Source organism: Canis aureus, chromosome 13 (assembly GCF_053574225.1).
Source record: "Canis aureus isolate CA01 chromosome 13, VMU_Caureus_v.1.0, whole genome shotgun sequence".
Taxonomy (NCBI): domain Eukaryota; kingdom Metazoa; phylum Chordata; class Mammalia; order Carnivora; family Canidae; genus Canis; species Canis aureus.
In genome coordinates this window covers 9,657,968-9,678,213 of record NC_135623.1, presented here as the reverse complement: position 1 = coordinate 9,678,213, position 20,246 = coordinate 9,657,968, and the positions used below count along the sequence as shown (strand labels likewise).

The window sequence follows — 20,246 nt, the reverse complement described above, 5'->3', positions numbered from 1 at the left end:
ATTATGAAGAATATCAGCACCTGAAAAGTTAGGCAAATCATCTAATTCTAATCAATAGACACTTACCAAATACTATAAATCTGTTTTTTTCATGCTCTCCAGGTGACTGGAATGTGCACTTGAGAGTGAGAACCAATGTTGTAAGTATTGTGTGAGGCACTAGCAAGATGTAAACCCCAGAAAAGGAGAGTAAAGTTGCTGATTGGGTAGCTGGGTAGCTACCAGCCTGGACAATGCAGAATCCCATACTTCAGCTGCAGTTACATTATGTATAGGGGACTGCAAGGGAAGAGCAACAGACACAACAAAGGCAAAGAGGCCTTGGGTATACCTTCATTTATGCTAGAGCATCATCAACATTTTTTACACACATCTGTAAGTTCCAATAGTTCAATAAATTATAAATCTATTATATCATTCTCATCATTTTTTTTTTTACATTCTCATCTTTTAAAGCAAGTTCTACACCCAACGTGAGGCTCAAAGTCACAACCCAAGATCAAGAGTCACAGGCTTTACCAACTGAGACAGCCAGACACCGCTATAGCATTCTCTAAAAGAATATTAAATTTTTATACTCCTAAAACGTATATAAGAATATACAAATTTAAAACATTTATATTGGGACACCAGGATGGCTTGGTGGTTTAGTGTCTCAGAGTGTGATCCCTCTGACTCAGAGTGTGATCCCGGTGAGGGAATCTAGTCCATCTGGCTCCCTGTGGGGAGCCTGTTTCTCCCTCATTCTGTGACTCTGCCTCTTTCTGTGTTCCTATCATGAATAAATAAATAAAAATCTTCAAAAAAAAAATAACATTTATATGACAAAAAAAGTCATATAAATCAAAAGACAGATGACCAACTGAAAAAATACTTCCAACACATGAGACTGCACCAAGGATTAAAACTTAGAATACAGGGATCCCTGGGTGGCGCAGCGGTTTAGCACCTGCCGTTGGCCCAGGGCGCGATCCTGGAGACCCGGGAAAGAATCCCACCTCGGGCTCCTGGTGCATGGAGCCTGCTTCTCCCTCTGCCTGTGTCTCTGCCTCTCTCTCTCTGTGACTATCATAAAAAAAAAAAAAAAAAAAAAAAAAAAAAAACTTACAATACATAAAACCTCTTAGAAATCAATAAACACAAAATGAAAAATTAAAAGGAGTATATAGGGGACACCTGGGTGGCTCAGCGGTTTAGTGCCTGCCTTTGGCCCAGGGCATGATCCTGGAGTCCCAGGATCAAGTCCCACATCGGGCTCCCTGCATGGAGCCTGCTTCTCTCCCTGCCTAGGTGTCTGCCTCTTTCATGAATAAATAAATAAAATCTTAAAAAAAAAAAAAGAAAAGGATTATATAGAAGTAGACACAACACAGGACATTCAAAAAAGAAAAACACAAATAGCTAATGCACCCTTGAAAAGACAACCTAAAGGGGTCCCTGGGTGGCGCAGCGGTTTGGCGCCTGCCTTTGGCCCAGGGCGCGATCCTGGAGACCCGGGATCGAATCCCACATCGGGCTCCCGGTGCATGGAGCCTGCTTCTCCCTCTGCCTGTGTCTCTGCCTCTCTCTCTCTCTCTCTCTGTGACTATCATAAATAAATAAAAAAAATAAAAATAAAAAAAAAAAAATGAAAAGACAACCTAAGAAATGAAATTAAGATGAAATTCACTTCTCATTTACCAAACTGACAACAACGAAAAGATAGGTAATACATAGAATTGCAAGAGTGAAGGAAAACAGACTTACCACTGGTACAAACTTTCTTGAAAGCAGTCTGGCAATACATATCAAAATGTAATGTGCAGGGGCACCTTGGGTAGCTCAGTTGGTTAAGCATCTGACTTTGGCTCTGGTCCTGGGATAGAGCCCTTGTGGGGCTCCCTGCTCAGTGGGGAGTCTACTTGTCTCTTTTGCCCCTCCCCCTGTTTGTGTGCTCTCTTGCACTCTTCCTCAAATAAAATCTTTAAAAAAATAAAAATGAGCACAGGACTTAAATAGGTATTTCTCCAAAGATATACAAATGGCCACTAGGAAAACGTAAATCAAAACTCTAAAACCATACCATTTTTACACCTACTAGGATGGCTATATTAAGGAAACAAAAACAAAAAAAAAAGGAAAATAATAAACATTGGAGAAGAGGTAAAGAAATTGGTACCCTTATACATCACTGGTAAGAATGTAAAATAGGGGGCACCTGGGTGGCTCAGTAGTTGAATGTCTGCCTTCGGCTAAGGTCGGGATTCTGAGGTCCTAGGATAGAGTCCCACATTAGGCTCCCCACAGGGAGCCTGCTTCTCCCTCTGCTTGTGTCTCTGCCCCTCTCTCTCTGTCTCTCATGAATAAATAAATAAAATCTTTTTAAAAAGAAAGAATGTAAAATAGTATAGCCATTGTGTAAAAACAGTTTGGCAATTCCCTAAAAAGTTAGACACAGAATTATCATATGACCCAACAATTCTACTCCTATATATGCCCAAAATAAATGAAAACAGATAAACAAGTAGATGTACATGTTCAGAGCAACACTATTTATAACAGCCTAAGGTTCTAATGCCCATCAACAGATGGGACAAATTTTGATCTATACATACAATGGAAAATTACTCAACCATAAAAAGAAATAAAGTACCAATACATGCCTACAATAAATGTGAGAGAAGCCAGACACAAAGGTCACAAATTATATGATTCCATTTATATGAAATATCCAGAATAGGTACAATCCCTAGAGACAGAAAGCAAACTAGTGGTTGCCAGGGGCTTGGGATTGGGGGGGGGGGGGCGGAGAATGGGGGGAATGAGGGGAATGAGGGAGTAAATGCTTAGAGAAATGCAGAATAAATGCTTAATGGGGATAGGGTTTTCTTTTGGGGTAGTGGAAATATTTTGGAACTAGAAAGAGGTAGTGGTTGTACCACCATGAACATACTAAATGCCACTGAATCACTTCGCTTTTTTTTTTTTTTTTAAAGATTGTATTTATTCATTTGAGAGCGAGACAGAGTATAAGCAGGGGGTGCCGCAGGGTGGGTGGGTGGGTGGAGGGGAAGCAGGCTACCCCCTGAGCAGGGCCCCAATGCAGGGCTCCACACGACCCCGGGATCATGACCTGAGCTGAAGGCAGACACTTAACCAACTGAGCCATTCAGGTGCTCCTGGATTGTTCTACTTTAAAGATTTTAAGTAATCTCTACACCCAACATGGGGCTCAAACTAATAACCTTGAAATCAGCAGTCACATGCACTACTGATCGAGCCAACCAGATACTCCTGAATCCTTCACCTTAAAATGGCCGATGCTGGAGCACCTGGGGGCTCACTCAGTTAAGCATCTGCCTTCAACTCAGGTCATGATCCTAGCATCCTGGAATTGAGCCCCTCATCAGGCTCCCTGCTCAGCTTGGAGTCTGCTTCTCCCTCTCCCTCGCTCTCTCTCAAATAAATAAATGAATCTTTATAAAAATAAAGTGGCTGATGTTATGTGAATTTCATCTCAGTAGGAAAAACAATATAAAATAAGTATAACCTCTAATAATCTTAGAAAATTGGAAGAAGGGAGAAAAAAAGGTGCTATGTGCATCTTTTTTATCCAGTGTTTCCATCCTACGAATTTAACTTTTTTTTTTTTTTTTAAGGCAGGGAGATTTCTTTTCTTTCTTTTTTTTTTTTTTTTTTAAAGATTTTATTTATTCATGAGACACACACAAAGAGAGGCAGAGACACAGGCAAAGGGAGAAACAGGCTCCATGCAGGGAGCACAACATGGGACTCAATCCTGGGACTCCAGGATCACGCTCTGAGCCAAAGGCAGAGGCTCAACCACTGAGCAACCCAGGTGTCCCCCTAGGCATTTATCCTGGAGGGAGAATCACACAGTTCAAATAGATGTATGTGTGAAGATGTTCATCTCAGCATCATTTATTATAGCAAAAAACAACCCTCTAAATGTCCTTCAGTAGAAACCTAGCTAATTACGATATGCCTATAAAATAGACTACACAGGGATTAAAAACAACAAAGCAGAAAGTTGGAGAGCTTACACTATCCAATTCTAAGACTTATTATAAAGCCACAGTAATCAAGACAATGCAATATTGGCAAAAGACTAGACACAGATCAATGGAACAAAATGTAGCCCAGAAATAGACCTGCACAAACATAAACTAGCTTTTGACAAAAGTACGAATGCAATTTAATGGAGAAAGGATAGCCTCTCTAAAACAGTGTTGGCATAACTGGACATCTATATCTCATACCTTATACAAAAATTAATTCAAACCAGCTCACAGACCTAAATGTAAAATGCAACATAAATGTAAACTGCAGTATAAAACTTTTCTTTTTTGGGGCAGCCCCCATGGCTCAGCGGTTTAGTGCCACCTTCAGTCCACGGCATGATCCTGGAGACCTGGGATCGAGTCTCACATCAGGCTCCCTGCATGGAGCTTGCTTCTCCCTCTGCCTGTTTCTCTCTCTCTTTCTCTCTGATCCTAATAAATAAAAAATCTTAAAAAAAAAAAAACTTTTTAAAAATAAAACTTCTTTTAAAAAAATGGTGAAAAAATCTGCATGACCTTGGGTTTGGCAAATTTAGGATAGGAAACCAAAGACACAATCCATAAAAGAAAAAAACCGATAAATTGGACTTTATGATAATTTAAAACTTTTGTTCCGTGAAAGACACTGTGAAGGAAATGAAGAAAAAAAAAAAAAAAAAAAAAACACAGAGCAGAAGATATTTGCAGGGGATCCCTGGGTGGCGCAGAGGTTTAGCGCCTGCCTTTGGCCCAGGGCGCGATCCTGGAGACCCGGGATCGAATCCCACGTCGGGCTCCCGGTGCATGGAGCCTGTTTCTCCCTCTGCCTGTGTCTCTGCCTCTCTCTCTCTCTCTCTCTCTCTCTCTCTGTGTGTGACCATCATAAATAAATAAAAATAAAAAAAAATTAAAAAAAAGAAGAAGATATTTGCAAATAACATATCTGAGGGCAGCCCGGGTGGCTCAGCAGTTTAGCACCTGCCTTTGGCCCAGGGCATGATCCTGGAGACGTGGGATCGAGTCCCATGTTGGGCTCCCTGCATGGAGCCTGCTTCTCCGCCTCTCTCTATGTGTCTCTCATGAATAAATAAAATCTTAAAAAAATAATAATAATAACGTAACTGGTAAAGGATTTGTATCGAGGATATATAAAGAACTCTTAAAAGTCAAGAATGAGACACACCCCCAAAAGATCCAACAGACACTTCAAAGATACACAGATGGCAAATAAGCATATGAAAAGATGCTCAACTTCATTAGCCTTTAGAGAAATGTAAATTGACCACCATGAGATACCAGTACACACCTATCAGAATTGCTTAAAAAAAAAAAAAAAGAGTACCAAATCCTGGAGAGAATGCAGAGGAACAGAAATTCTCATTCACTGAATAGCCATTTTGGAAAAACTTTATAGTTTTTAAAGTTAAATCATCAGCACATGAATGTCTACAGCAGCAAAAAGTGCTAAAAACTGGAAACCCCCCAAAAAAAATTAAAAAAAAAAAAAAAAAAAACATTGGAAACCCAGATTGTCCTCTCATTGGTGGTGAATGGGCATACTACAGTACATCCAAACAATGGCAGGACACTCAGCAATAAAGATTAATGGATTCATGCAACAACATGGGAGAATTTAAAATGTACTTTGCTAGTGAAAAAGTCAGTTCCCAACGGGTGCATATTGTATGACTCCATGTACATTACATTCTGGAAAAGGCAAAACCATGGGGATGGAAAACAGTGGTTGCTGAAAGTTGAGGCAGGTAGAAAAGAGCTGACTACAGAGGCCACACAAGGCAATTTTTAGAGTGATGGAGCTGTTCACTTTGGTACTGTACTGGTAGACACCTGACTCTGTATTTGTCAAAACCCATAAAAACATACTCAACAAAGAACGCACTTTACTGTATGCAATTCTTAAAAAAATAACCAGAATGTCTGGGGAACCCAGGATAGAATGCAGACTGCAACAAATGAATCTACCTGTATTACAAATGTATATGGCATAACCTCACCAAAGGTCAGTGGAGGGGAAAAAAGCTTACCTAAGTAACTGTAATTGTTACATTGTTATGACTGGATACTCTAAGGCTAATATGAACAAAATGACTGCACACAATTATACCTAGTTGGTAAATCTGTTTCTCACACAAGTAACTAATGAAACTACAATACAGGTTGCACATATAAGTAAATATATTATACACAATGAGAGCCAAATTTCTTACTCTCTGAGAAAGAAGTCACAAATAGGCAAGGAAGGGAACACTAAAATGAGAATAATTTTCTGAAATGCCAGAATAGAGTCAGAGATATTATAAGCCCATGGATGCCAGAAATGCCAGAATAGAGTCAGAGATATCCATATAAGCCCATGTTTATTTTCACATATATGCAGATACAGATATAAACATAGATACTATGTATACATGGAATAAGTGTGCATATTCATGTCCTAGCTTTTTCCACTGAAGGGACAAGAAGCAATGATATCCCAGTTGCAACAAGCATACCCAGCATCCAGATTTTGGTTCCTAAATACCATTCACCAAAACCCAAAATAAAGCAAAATAAACAAACAAAACAAAAAGACATTCACCAATTAAAAACAAAACAAAACAAAAACCAGGGCTCCTTGGAGAAATGGCTGATTCTGGGGTGGGGCAGGACAAATACAAGCTGAGAGCGTCTTGTAGTTCCAGAAAGAAAGTGCTAAAAAACAAAGATGGGAGCATGCCAAAAGGACACAAGAGTTAATGTGAAAGAGCACCCAATAATCAAAGTTTGAAATAATTTGAGCAATAAAATAAATAACATAGTATTGAACTATAACCCAAAGAATATCCATATGGATATAAGTAAATGATGTAAATAGTGAAGAAAGGACAAATTATTCCAGAATAATTATAATTCATAAATGTAGAAGGAATAAAGGAAATTATCATAGTAATTGCAGCAGGAATAATGCACTGGTAAATGCTAAAATTAGTGAGTGAAACTTTAAGACACTGGATATCTACACTGTCTCAAAGTATCTCCCCTAAAATACTTATTAATCATTGGAGATGCTTTTAATGTTTGTCCACACATTCTTTGATATCCCTCCCTCCAGGATATAAAGGTTAAATCCCCTCCCCTTCAAAATTGGCTGGACTTAGCAACTCATTTTTTTTTTTTCCTCTCAAAGATTTTGTTTATTCATTTGACAGAGACAAAGAGAGCACAAGCAGGGGGAGCTGCAGGCAGAGGGAGAAGCCGGCTCCCCTCAGAGCAGGGAGCCCCATGTGAAGCTCAATTCTGGGATCCTGGGATCCTGCCCGACCTGAGCCAAAGGCAGACATTTAACTGACTGAGCCACCCAGGGCCCCTAACAACTCATTTCTAACAAACAGAGTATAGAAAAGGACTTTACAGGGGCAAAATCTGGCAGACACAACCCAAATCAAATGATCAAGATTAATTAACATCACCAGAATTAAGTCATGTTGACATCATACCCTGATAAAATGTAATGAAAAGGGTACTTCACCTTTGTGCTGTGCTTTCCTAAAATCTGTAATGCCAGTGTAATAATGAGAAACCATCAGACAAACTCAAATTAAGTAACATTCTACAGAATATCTGACCAGTACCCTTCAAAAGTATCAAAGTCATATACTGGAAAAGCCTGAGAAACTTACAGATTGGAGAAGCCCAAGGATACAAGATGACTAAAGGCAATGTGGGACCCTAGATGGGATCCTGAAACAGAAGATATTAGTAGAAAAACTGATGAAATCCAAACAAATCTACAGTTAACAATACTATACCTATGTCAATTTATTAATTTTGACAAACGTACCAAGATGATAGAAGCTGCTAATTTTATTTTATTTTTTTAAATTTTTATTTATTTATGATAGTCACACAGAGAGAGAGAGAGAGAGAGGCAGAGACACAGGCAGAGGGAGAAGCAGGCTCCATGCACCGGGAGCCCGACGTGGGATTCGATCCCGGGTCTCCAGGATCGCGCCCTGGGCCAAAGGCAGGCGCCAAACCGCTGTGCCACCCAGGGATCCCTAATTTTATTTTTTTTAAAGATCTTATTTATTTATTTATTATTTATTCATGAGAGATAAAGAGAGAAGCAGAGGGAGAAGCAGACTCCACACAATGAACCCAATGTGGGACTCAATCCCGAGACTCCGGGATCATGCCCTGAGGCAAACAAAGGCAAACACTCAACCGCTGAGCCACCCAGGCATCCCTAAGATGCTAATTTTAGAAGCTAGGTGAAGGATATACAAGAACTTTCTGTACTATCTTTGAAACTCTTGTATAAATCTATAATACTTCAACAATTACTATTACAATTACCTCCTCCCCAGTTTTTTTTTTTTTTTTTCCTCCCCAGTTTTTACAACCAAAAATGTCTCCAGAAATTGCAAATGTGCCCTGGGGGGGCAAAATGACCCCAGATTGAGACCACTGATGTACATACATTAACACATAAAGATATCCATAACATATTGTTGGGGGGGGGAGCGGATACAGAATAATATGAAATGTAAACAAATAATAATAATATGAAATATGAGTCAATTTATGTAAAAACATACACACGTGGATGAACCTTGAGGACATTATGCTAAGTAAAATAAGCCAGTCACAAAAGAGACAGATATCGTATGATTCTACTTATGTGCGGTACTTAAGAACAGTCAAAATCATAGACAGAGAAAGTAGAATGGTGGTTACCAAGGGCTGGGAAAAAGGAGGAATGGGGAGGTATTGTTTAATGAGTATAGAGTTTCAATTTTACAAGACGAAAAGAATTACGGACATAAAAAAAAAAGAATTATGGACGTAGATGGTGATGATGGTTACAACGGCATTACAAATGTATTTAATACCACTGAACTGTACACTTAAAAATGGTTAAGATAGAAGTGCCTGGCTGGCTCAGTCAGTACAGCATGTAACTCTTGATTTCAGGGTCTGAATTTGAGCCTAACATCAGCTGTAGAGTTCACTTTAAAAAATGGTTAAGGTGGTAAATTTTATGTGTATTTTACCAAAATAAAATCGGAGGAAAAAAAACACGTAAACAGATGTTCATAAATACACAGACAAATGTGTGAAAGAATGTACATCAACATGTTAAAATGTTTATCTCTGGATGCTAAGACTATGGTGATATTTCCTTTGTACTTTTCTGTGTTAATTTGCATTTTTTTCAGGAAGCATGTCTTTCTTTCTAAACATCAAAAGGCTTTGTTCTCTATCATTTTTTCTCATAAAAACTTCCATTTCGGGATCCCTGGGTGGCGCAGCGGTTTAGCGCCTGCCTTTGGCCCAGGGCGCGATCCTGGAGACCCGGGATCGAGTCCCACGTCGGGCTCCCGGTGCATGGAGCCTGCTTCTCCCTCTGCCTGTGTCTCTGCCTCTCTCTCTCTCTCTCTCTCTGTGTGTGTGTGTGACTATCATAAATAAAAATAAATAAATAAATAAATAAAAATTAAAAAAATAAAAATGTTAAAAAAATAAAAAAACTTCCATTTCAATAACCAAAATCTTATTGATTCTGTCTCCAAAATGTCAAAATGGTTCCTCTTCTTCTCAGCCACAGTTCAACTCCAGCCCCTCTCACCCAGGCCAATGTAACTGAATCCTAAGCTGTTTATCCCTCTCTAACCCATTCTCTAACCAGAGTTACCCAATGAAACACATTTACTAACACTCCCATAGTTAACACACACACACACACACATACCCGCATTCCTTTCAAAGGCCTCTACAGTTTGTTCACAGGGTCCTTTATTTTTAGTTTCACCTCCTACTACTGTCCCTCAAGTATCCTCTATACCAGATAATTGCTGGTCACTCCTTGAAAACACACCATACACTTTTATTTTTCCATTACTTTGTTCATGCTATTCTTTTGTCAGGCAGGAATAGTCTTCCTCCTCTGCCAAATAAAATGTATACAGTGGTACAGAGGAAAAACTGGGATGCAGAATGAATGGACAAATAAGTAAGAGGAGGTGGAGGAAAAAAGCATAGAATAGTACAGAGGTGAGGGTTCAAGAAAGTAATTTTCTGGGATCCCTGGGTGGCGCAGCGGTTTGGCGCCTGCCTTTGGCCCGGGGCATGATCCTGGAGACCCAGGATCGAATCCCACGTCGGGCTCCCGGTGCATGGAGCCTGCTTCTCCCTCTGCCTGTGTCTCTGCCTCTCTGTCTCCCTCTGTGTGACTATCATGAATAAATAAATAAAATCTTTAAAAAAAAAAAAAAAAAGAAAGTAATTTTCTGTAGGGCTGAGATAATAGTGCCTACCTCACAAGGCGGTGGTGAAGGGATTAAATGAGATAATACGTGTCAAACTTTTAGAACAGTACCTGGCATATATACTATTATTGTTTTCTATGCTGTTATTATGATGACGAGGATTATTCATGGTATAATGGTTAAGAGCTTGAACTCTGGATGCCACAATGAGGAAGGGGCAGAACCAGTGCCCCAAAGGTAAGTAATGAGGCAAACAGGGCTCCAGTTTGATTCAAATTTATCTAAAAAATTCAAACTACACAAGAAAACAAAACCAATTTGGTTAAGCCACATACAAGTACATACAAATCACATAGGGCAATTCCTGTATATCCCAAATAACATTTACCCCTTGAACGTATATTCCCTTTATTTTTTAAAGATTATTTATTTATTTATTCATGAGACACACAGAGAGAGAGAGAGAGAGGCAGAGAGAGAAGCAGGCTCCATGCAGGGAGCCTGATGTGGGACTCAATCCCGGAACTCCAGGATCACGCCCTGGGCTGAAGGCAGTGCTAAACCACTGAGCCACCTGGGCTCCCCCAAATATATTCCTTTTAAAGAAGAGCTGTGGGATCCCTGGGTGGCGCAGCGGTTTAGTGCCTGCCTTTGGCCCAGGGCATGATCCTGGAGACCCGGGATCGAATCCCACGTCGGGCTCCCGGTGCATGGAGCCTGCTTCTCCCTCTGCCTGTGTCTCTGCCTCTCTCTCTCTCTCACTGTGTGGCTATCATAAATAAAATAAAATAAAATAAAAATTTAAAAAAAAAATAAAATAAAAAATAAAGAAGAGCTGTTTCAACACCCTGCCCCAGGCACTGAAGCATCAGAGCACCATCTTCTCCTCACACATGTGAACCTACAAGTCCCATCTGTGCTCTCCTATGGTTTCTCATTTGGCCAGTAGTGACTTCTCTTTCCTCACATAACATAGGATGTTTGATTCCACAGTTCTTTCCACAGCTGCGAGAAAGTGAATATACACATATATGAATAACCCACCCAGGCTTATTACCATAGCCTAAGGAAAACTAAACTCAGTGACAATGGAGGTGAACTAAGAGATCTAGAAATTCATAGTTTTTTTAAATATTTTATTTATTCATGAGAAACACAGAGAGAGAGGCAAGGCAGAGACACAGGCAGAGGGAGAAGCAGGCTCCATGGAGGGAGCCTGATGTAGGACTCAATCCCCGGACTCCAGAATCACACGCTGAGCCAAAGGCAGATGCTCAACCACTGAGCCACCCAGGCGTCCCGAAACCCATAGATTTTTTAGATGAGTCAAAAATTTTGAGATTTCCTTCTTAGCCTCTTGTCGGCCTCAGTCTTTTTTTTTTTTTTTTTTTTTTTTTAAGATCTCCTCTGTCAGTCATGGCAAATAGCCTCCAGATAGCTCCCATCTCTCCTGGTTAACAAGGTTTTTATGACTTTTATTTCATGTCCTAGTAAGCCACTGTGATCCACTCTCCCATCTCTCCTTTCATATCCCTCCCCCAAGCATCCCAGATCTCCCTTGAGCACTATCAGACAAACAAACAGTCCTTTGGTTTATATATTAATTAATTAATTAGATACTGCTGCTAAATTATATCCCAAAGCAGACAAAAAGAACCCAGAACTCCACATCTATTAGATGACACATAGCCTGCTCATAGCCAGACTGCCAAAAATCATTTGCTTCTCCTCTTGTAGGTTTAGACAAACACAAAGGGAACTGTGCTCCTATGTATGACTACTGCTTCTCCACAGGACTTGAAGAACTAAGGCATTAGAGATACTTCCTCTCTATAAACCCAAATAGAACACTTTGTTTATTTTTCTCTTGGCATATAGTTGGCAGTCTGTATTTCCAGGCAGTCATTGTACATCTTTTGGCAAGTGCCTTCATGTTTCTCAGTACAATGTTTCATCCAATGACTGAAGGCAATGCATTGTACCTTGAATTTACATGCCAAGAAAAAGACTCAGACTGAAAAGAAGACCTTCAGTATCATCTTCCTGCAATATATCAGACACTACACAGGAGTCACAAGACCCAGATCCAATTCCCAGGTGTACCAGTGTCTTGCATTGCGATCTCTAGCTTACTCTTTAATCTTCTGGGCCTCAGTTTTTCCATCCTGGAAAACAGGGATTGCATTACCTGTCCCTCCTTAAATTTAGACTCTTACTGCTAACAATAGTTTCTATAATTTGTGAAATTGGGGTTTGGAAAAACTCAGAAAATTATTATTTTTTTAAAGATTGTATTTATTTATTCATGAGACACACACACAGAGGCAGAGACATAGGCAGAGGGAGAAGTAGGCTTCCTCTGGGGAGCCCATGTGGGACTCAATTCCAGGACCCCGGGATCATGACCTGAGCTGAAGGCAGACGCTCAACCACTGAGCCACCCAGGTGCCCCAAACTCAAATTAAATATTTGTATTTAATTTCTCACATTTGTCACAACTGCCATGCAGAAATTCAAAGCAGAATCCAGCAAGAGTCCCTAAACAAGTAATTCCTCAGAAAGTGTTTCTGATATCCCACTCAACAAATTAAGTGCTTGAGAATGGGAAGCAAGAAGCCAGGCAGGACCTTCGGATGCCACATGGCTACAAGAGCAAGTCATTATCTATCAGGCTCCATGACAATGTATTCACCCTAGACATCCTACCCTTAATACTCCACTGTGATTTTCCCTCAAAGAAGCTACCTCAATATTTAAAGCACTTACTTATTCAATGTTTACAAAAATAATCACTTTCCCTGGATGGGAACTGCCTCAACAGGGCTTGCCTTGAAATCACCCTACAGTCAAGGTAAGACAAAGATATAACAAAACAAGTACAAAGTGCAAGACAATTTAAGATTTAAAACAGTGTTTTATGAACTAGGGGTGGTGGAAGGGGAGGAGGGCAGGGGGTGGGGGTGAATGGGTGACAGGCACTGAGGGGGGCACTTGATGGGATGAGCACTGGGTGTTATTCTGTATGTTGGTAAACTGAACACCAATAAAAAATAAATTTATTTAAAAAATAATAATAAAACAGTGTTTTAGAATCCCTTTTGAGTTACTAATACACTTATGAAATACAAAATTCTGGACATCACCCAAAAGGGATTATTAAAATGCAAATACTTTTTTTAAAAGATCGACCTGGAACCTTGAAAGAACTAATTATCACACTTTGCATTTGGTCACTCTTTGTGTGGCTGTACAACAAAGTTTACTGCTCCAAGTAGGCTCTCCACAAGGCCAAGTTTCCCCTTTGTTTCAGTACACATTCTCTCCAGGTATCATTAAATTACTGACATTAAATATTTCTCTTAGCTGCAGCAAGTTTTATTCTCCTAAGCAATGCATCATGTAGCCACCACTAAGTTCAAACTCCATTTGAAGACATCACTATGAATATTCACACTATGATTCACAATATGAATCCTAAAATACATTTTATATCCTACTCAAAATGTAGCACTCCTGTGAAAGAAGAGTCATACATATTAAGAAATACTCTCTAATGCCTGAACACTACTGCTCCTGCCCCATCTAAAGGGCAAGGCTTTGTGGGGATAAGGCAGCAAGCATGGAAAGTAAACACATATATTCAACTCCAGGTTTGCTACTTACTGGAAGACCTTACTGCAAAGCCTGTTTCCTTACCTGTGAAATGACAATATCTACCTTACAAGGTTGTTGTGAAAATAAAAAGCATCTGTAACTATTTTATAAACAAATTTGCTCTACAAATTTATTATTATCATTCTGCCTCTGTATTTATTCGAAATGGTTTCAAGGAGCTGGTAATACAACATTAAGAATGTCATTTTGTACACGTGAAACTAATATAACGCGTGTCATCCACTATACTTCAATTCTTTTTTTAAATGTCATTTTGTTCACATGGTTACCAAAAATTTTGAGTTAACCTCAAGTCAATGAAAAGCACCATCTCGCTCCTTCGGATAAAAAAACAAGCAAAGCAGGTTAACAGGCATGTAAGCAAAGGTAGAAATGAAGAACTGTGTACAACCACATAAATGGGGCATAAGTACTTTATATCATTATTTGGACTGAAAACTAAAATCAAAGGTCAAAGTTTTCCAATGGAGACCAAGAGGTCAAATAGCCATGGTATAATCAAAACTAAACACAATCTATAGCCAGTTCAGAAAGCTCAATGATCTTCAAAGTGTTTTCCTACATTAATTCTCAAGGCATCCCTAAGATGAAAGAAATTTAAGTCTCTGAGTGCCTGGGTAGCTCACTGGTTGAGCCTCTGCCTTGGGCCCAGGGTGTGATCCTGGAGTCCTGGGATCGAGTCCCAAGTCAGGCTCCCCTGCTTCTCCCTCTGCCTGTGTGTCTGCCTCTCTCTCTCTGTCTCTCATGAATAAATAAATAAAAACTTAAAAAAAAAAATTTAAGTCTCATATTCCAGTTACTTACATAACCACAGGAAAAATCTGAATGGATCAAGATCTTTCTTCCTTCCTTTCCTTCCTTTCCCTCCTTCCTTCCTTCCTTCCTTCCTTTCCTTCCTTCTTTCTTTCTTTCTTTCTTTTTTTTTTTTTTTTTTTTTAAGATTTTAAAGCAGAGAGAGAAGCAGGCTCCATGCAGGGAGCCCAATGTGGGACTCGATCCCAGGACTGGGATCATGCCCTAGGCTGAAGACGGCGCTAAACCGCTGAGGCACCCAGGCTACCCTGGATCAAGATTTCAATAAGGCAAGTCAACAAATCTTTCATCAAATGTTAAGTAAGGTCCACCATATCACCAGTATGGCACAGTGTCCCACTGCCATGACCTATTTTACAGCCAACAAAACCTCTAGCAACCTCAACCTTATAGTACACAAACTACAAGTAAAGAAACACTTCTGAGAAATGAATAATAGCTATTACAACACTGTATACAACACTCATGATCAGAACCCACTAACTTACTTAAAAATAAATGTAAAACTAAGATGATTTACTGAGAACACTCTCCTGACATGGACGATATTTGGTATATGAGGAAAATGGGGAACAGGGAATAGTGGTGTGTTATTTTAAATAGGATGATCGGAGAAGGCCTCAGTAAGGTGACATGTGAATAAAGAAAGTGAGCCACATGGTTAAACAAGTTCCACCAGGCAAAGGTAGTAAGTGCAAGAATCCTGAAGCAGGGTCACATCTGTGGCACTCTCCACCCACCCAGTAGACTTTCCCCTTGAATGTCCTGCTGCCGCTCCCACTGTGCTCTACAAAATCTTCCTGATGTCCAGGCTCACTATACTCTCCCAGGCATGTAAACCTGAATCCCAAGTCACATTGTGTGTATTCTTTCAGGAATCAGTGACCAACTCACTTTAACATAATAATACCTTCGAAAATATTACATCTTGGGGCGCCTGGGTGGCTCAGTCACTTAAGTGTCTGACTCTTGATTTCACCTCAGGTCATGATCTCAGGGTCCTGGGATCAAGCACCACAGTGGGCTCCGCACTCAGTGAGCAGTCTACTTGAAATTCTCTCTCTCCCTCCCACCCCCACTCAAGAGTGTGTGCTCTCTTTCTCAAATAAAGAAGTCTTTAAAAAAAAAAAAAAAAAGTTACGGGGACAGCCCAGGTAGCTCAGCGGTTTAGCGCCGCCTTCAGACCAGGCGGGATCCTGGAGACCCGGGATCGAGTCCCACATCAGGCTCCCTGCATGGAGCCTGCTTCTCCCTCTGCCTCTCTCTCTCTCTCTCTCATAAATAAATAAAAATCTTAAAAAAAAAAGTTACATCTTTCCCTTCCCCTGCATTCCTAACACCCACTCCCAAATCCAATTCATTATGCATACTGTTCACAAAGGAATGCTTCTTACAGTCTTCATCACATTACTCATCCCCGATTCCATCCACAGTATCTACAATACCTAATGAACACCCTTCTTTCACTACCCTACATACACACTATGCCCACTTCACCTTCTAAATCTTCATTTGTGTTCCTTTCACATAACGCCTTTTCCTTCTCTCTTATCCGTCCAAACTTCTCACCCATCTTTCAAGTCCCTTTTCAGAGAGCTTTCCATGACTGACTACACCAGTCTTCACTGATTTCTCCCATCTCAGAAATTGTATGGCTTGCTATAAAATCTGACTTGTAGGGCAGCCTGGGTGGCTCAGCGGTTTAGTGCCTGCCTTCGGCCCAGGGCATAATCCTGGAGTCCCAGGATCGAGTCCCACGTCGGGCTCCCTGCATGGAGCCTGCTTCTCCCTCTGCCTGTGTCTCTGCCTGTGTCTCTGCCTCTCTCTCTCTCTCTCTCTCTCTGTGTGTCTCATTAATAAGTAAGTAAAATCTTAAAAAAAAAAAAAAAAAAAAAAGAGGGATCCCTGGGTGGCTCAGTGGTTTAGCACCCGCCTTTGGGCCTGGGCATGATCCTGGAGTCCTGGGATCAAATCCCACATCGGGCTTCCTGCATGGAGCCTGCTTCTCCCTCTGTCTTTGTCTCTGCCTCTCAATCTCTCACTCTCTGTCTCTCATGAATAAATAAAATCTTTTAAAAATTTTAAAAATTAAAAAATTAAAAAAAAAAAAAAAAAACTAATAAAGGTAGAAACCATGCCGCGGAGGTTTACAGGGTGTATAGCGTGAGGGGAAGGAATGCCCCTCCTCGCTTTAATACCCATCAGGTAGGTGCCGGACTCAGGGTCAGGCATTTCATATCAAGCACCTATATACTCTGTAAAAACCCATTAACTGAAAACTATCTTTAACAAATAGGGTTCCTCCATCAACGATTTACCCAAAATGTCACCCACTCTCACCGCGAGCACAAATGCACCCAGGTGCTGCGGGTACTACACTCCCTTCTCGGCTTCCCTCTAACTCAAGGAAGAGGACAAAGCGGCCTGACTCCCAGCGGCCAACAGGTTAAACATCTCAATAAACCATTTACCAAGTGCCTGGCCCTGGCCTTCCTCAGGACCCTGCTCTTCATTTGAAAACTCCTGCTCTCACCTATCGAGCCCCAAGCCCTGTGAAGGAGGTGGCATTCCCCTTCCCACTTTACAGAGGCGTTTAAGCTCACGTGGCCGGCGGCAGATTCGGAACTAGAACGCAGGTCTCCTGAACATCCAGGCACCCTGTTCCATTTCCCGCACGAGTCACTCACAGATGGGCCCCGACTGACACCCGCGTCGCCGAGTACCCTAAACAGCAAAAGCTCTGCAATGATTTTCATTCAACAGGTTACTTCCTGGACGCCCGTCAGCCTTGTAGGTTCAAGCGCCACCTCCTCGCGTACTCGCTCTGCGCCACGGGGAACGCCGGTCCCTCTCCCTAGGCGAATTCCCTCAAGCCGTCAACGGAGACGGTTACCTTCCAACAGCAACGTCGTGAGGCGTGAGGGGGAGGAGGGCTGACTCGATCGCCGGGCACTACGTCTGGCACATGGTGGGCATCTCCAGTCATGACGGGTTCCCTTCACTTACCCACTCCGCCCCACAAGCCTCGGGGTTCACCCACTCCCACCAGGCGACAGGGCATCCGCTCGACCTGAGGCGCCCGCAAATGGCCTCCGGGTTCCTCAGGCCCGGCGCTCGCCGCACCGTCATACCTGCATGGAGTCGGCGCTGACGATTTCGCCGCCGAGCCGCTGGCCTAGCTGCAACGCCAGGGTGGATTTGCCGGTGCCGGTGGCCCCGAGAATCACTACGAGAGGCAGCGTCCGCGGCAAGCCCCGGAGCCCAGAGCCCACAGAAACCGCTCGTGCAGCCGCCGCCGCCGCCATCTTGAAGACATCTGCGCTTGCGCGGAGCAGCTGTCCCCATGGCAACCGATAGTGCGCCGGCGCATCCCTAAGGCTCTGTGGGGGAGGGGAGGAGAGGCGAGGTGGGGGGAGCGAGACCTAGGTTTCCAAACTTGAGAGATTCCCGACTAGCTGGTGTCAGAGCCTCAGCTGTCACCTCTCTCTCTCTCTCTCTGTTAAGCAACTAATAATCAATGTATTCAAAAGATTGATTTTTTTCTTAAGATTTTATTTATTTATTCATGAGAGACAGAGAGAGAGAGAGAGAGGTAGAGACCCAGGCAGAGGGAGAAGCAGGCTCCATGCAGGGAGCCCGATGCGGGACTCGATCCCAGGTCTCCAGGATCACGCCCTGGGCTGAAGGCAGGGGCTACACCGCTGAGCCACCTGGGCTGCCCGAAAAGATTTTTAAGCTATGTCCTCTTAAATGCGGAACGGCAATTCTATCTCAAATCACTCTCAGTTCTTTTCTTCATGCCATTAATTACAATATAAAATTATATACTGATTTCTTGTGCATTGTCTGACTTCCCCCCCAGGCTGGTAGTTCCATAAAGGCAAGGAACAGGTTCTACCCAGCCATTGCTGAATCTCCAGTGCCTAGCAGAGCGTCCGATGGGGAAAAGACACCCAATAATTGTTAAACGGAGAGGAGAATGGTTTCCCTACCTAGCGCTGGAGCCAGTGAGCTAGAGGCGTGGTGTTTTCCAGGATCAGATCTGCCCAGTTCTCAGGCAAGGGCAGCCGCTCTAATGTTTTTATCCCAAAACGCAAACCCAGACATAATCAGAAGGCAGGACAAAATCTTCCATCTCTTTAGTGAAAGGATGCAAGAGATGGGTTGAGAACAGAGAAAAGTAAACAACCCTCAAAATAAGAGGGAAAATAAGGAAGGCAGAAAGGATAAAGGAGTGGTAACCCTCAGATTAAAGTACAGATCAGAGGCCTGAAATTCAGGAAACCCCACAACCTTTAAGAAAGGGCTTTGAAATCAGAGACCTGGGTTCAAATCCTAGATCTGCTACTTATCAGCTGCTGTATGACCTCACATAATTAACTTTACCTCTTAGCCTCACTTTTATCATTAATACCTCTCAGGATCGTCATAAGGATAAAATTCAAAAAAAGTACCTGTAGGGCACCTGGGTGGCTCAGTGGTTGAGCATCTGCCTTTGGCTCAGGGCGTGATCCCAGGATCCCACATCAGGTTCCCTGCATGGAGCCTGCTTCTCCCTCTGCCTATGTCTCTGCCTTTCTCTGTGTCTCTCATGAATAAATAAAATCTTAAAAAAAAAAAAAAGTACCTGCTACAATACACTAGCACAGAACGACTACCATTTGTTGAACACGTATTATTATAATGGTAACACCCCATCTGCCTCCCTAAAGAGGTAAGAACAGCAGCCTAAGGGCAGAGAAATCTTCAGTACTGTGTAAAAGTACCCAAACATCTATTCTAGTAACCCCTTGTTAGCCAATTTAAGGGTTAATTTATTTCTCCCTGAGATTACTTGGCTGTGCCCAGCTCTCAGGTCATATCACCAGGATCCCTTGGGCCAGAGGAATTACCGCTGGAAGTTTAGAGCATATGTAGGCCTGCCTGGAATAACTGCCAATACATTTCTCAATCGCTTGGATCACTGCTGGCATAATGGCCACTTCTTCTGCAGCCTGAACCTTGTAGCCACATGTATTGTTTGGAGTACATCAGAACCCAGAGTACCCTGTACCTCCTTTTCTCAATCCAGTCTGCTTTGATCAAAAGCCTGTTCTCGCCAATTTGTGGTACCCGCCTGGGGCTGGTTTTAAAATCGAGATGTGTGGCCATATATTGGCAGACACTCTCACATGATGGTTGTTAACTGTAGAGCCTTTGCCTGGAGACTTTCAGAGGGTACGGTTACCATGACAACCACTAGAAAGATGGCAGGCAGGAGAAATGATGCAAATAAAGCAAAAGGGAGCTAATTTCATGATGACAATCTGACCATGACAGAGTATGCTCACTCACAGATAGGAAAGCACTGTCCAAGTCATGACCAGGTGACTGTTACTAGAGAAAGCAAAAAAGAGGGGAGTGGAATTTACCACTGAGAGACCCAAAGAGGGAGAAGCTGGTTACTAAG

At 41.9% G+C, this 20,246-nt stretch overlaps 1 protein-coding gene across 1 annotated transcript in view; it reads right to left on the bottom strand.

The window, feature by feature from the left end:
* Positions 1–18,123, bottom strand: part of TRIT1 (tRNA isopentenyltransferase 1) — a 47,280-nt gene extending 29,157 nt beyond the window's left edge. Inside the window, exon 1 of the mRNA XM_077844625.1 lies at positions 17,929–18,123. Coding sequence (XP_077700751.1) covers positions 17,929–18,102 — 174 coding nt within the window. The 5' untranslated portion in view covers positions 18,103–18,123. The remainder of the gene's footprint in view (positions 1–17,928) is intronic.
* Positions 18,124–20,246: the final 2,123 nt, after the last annotated feature.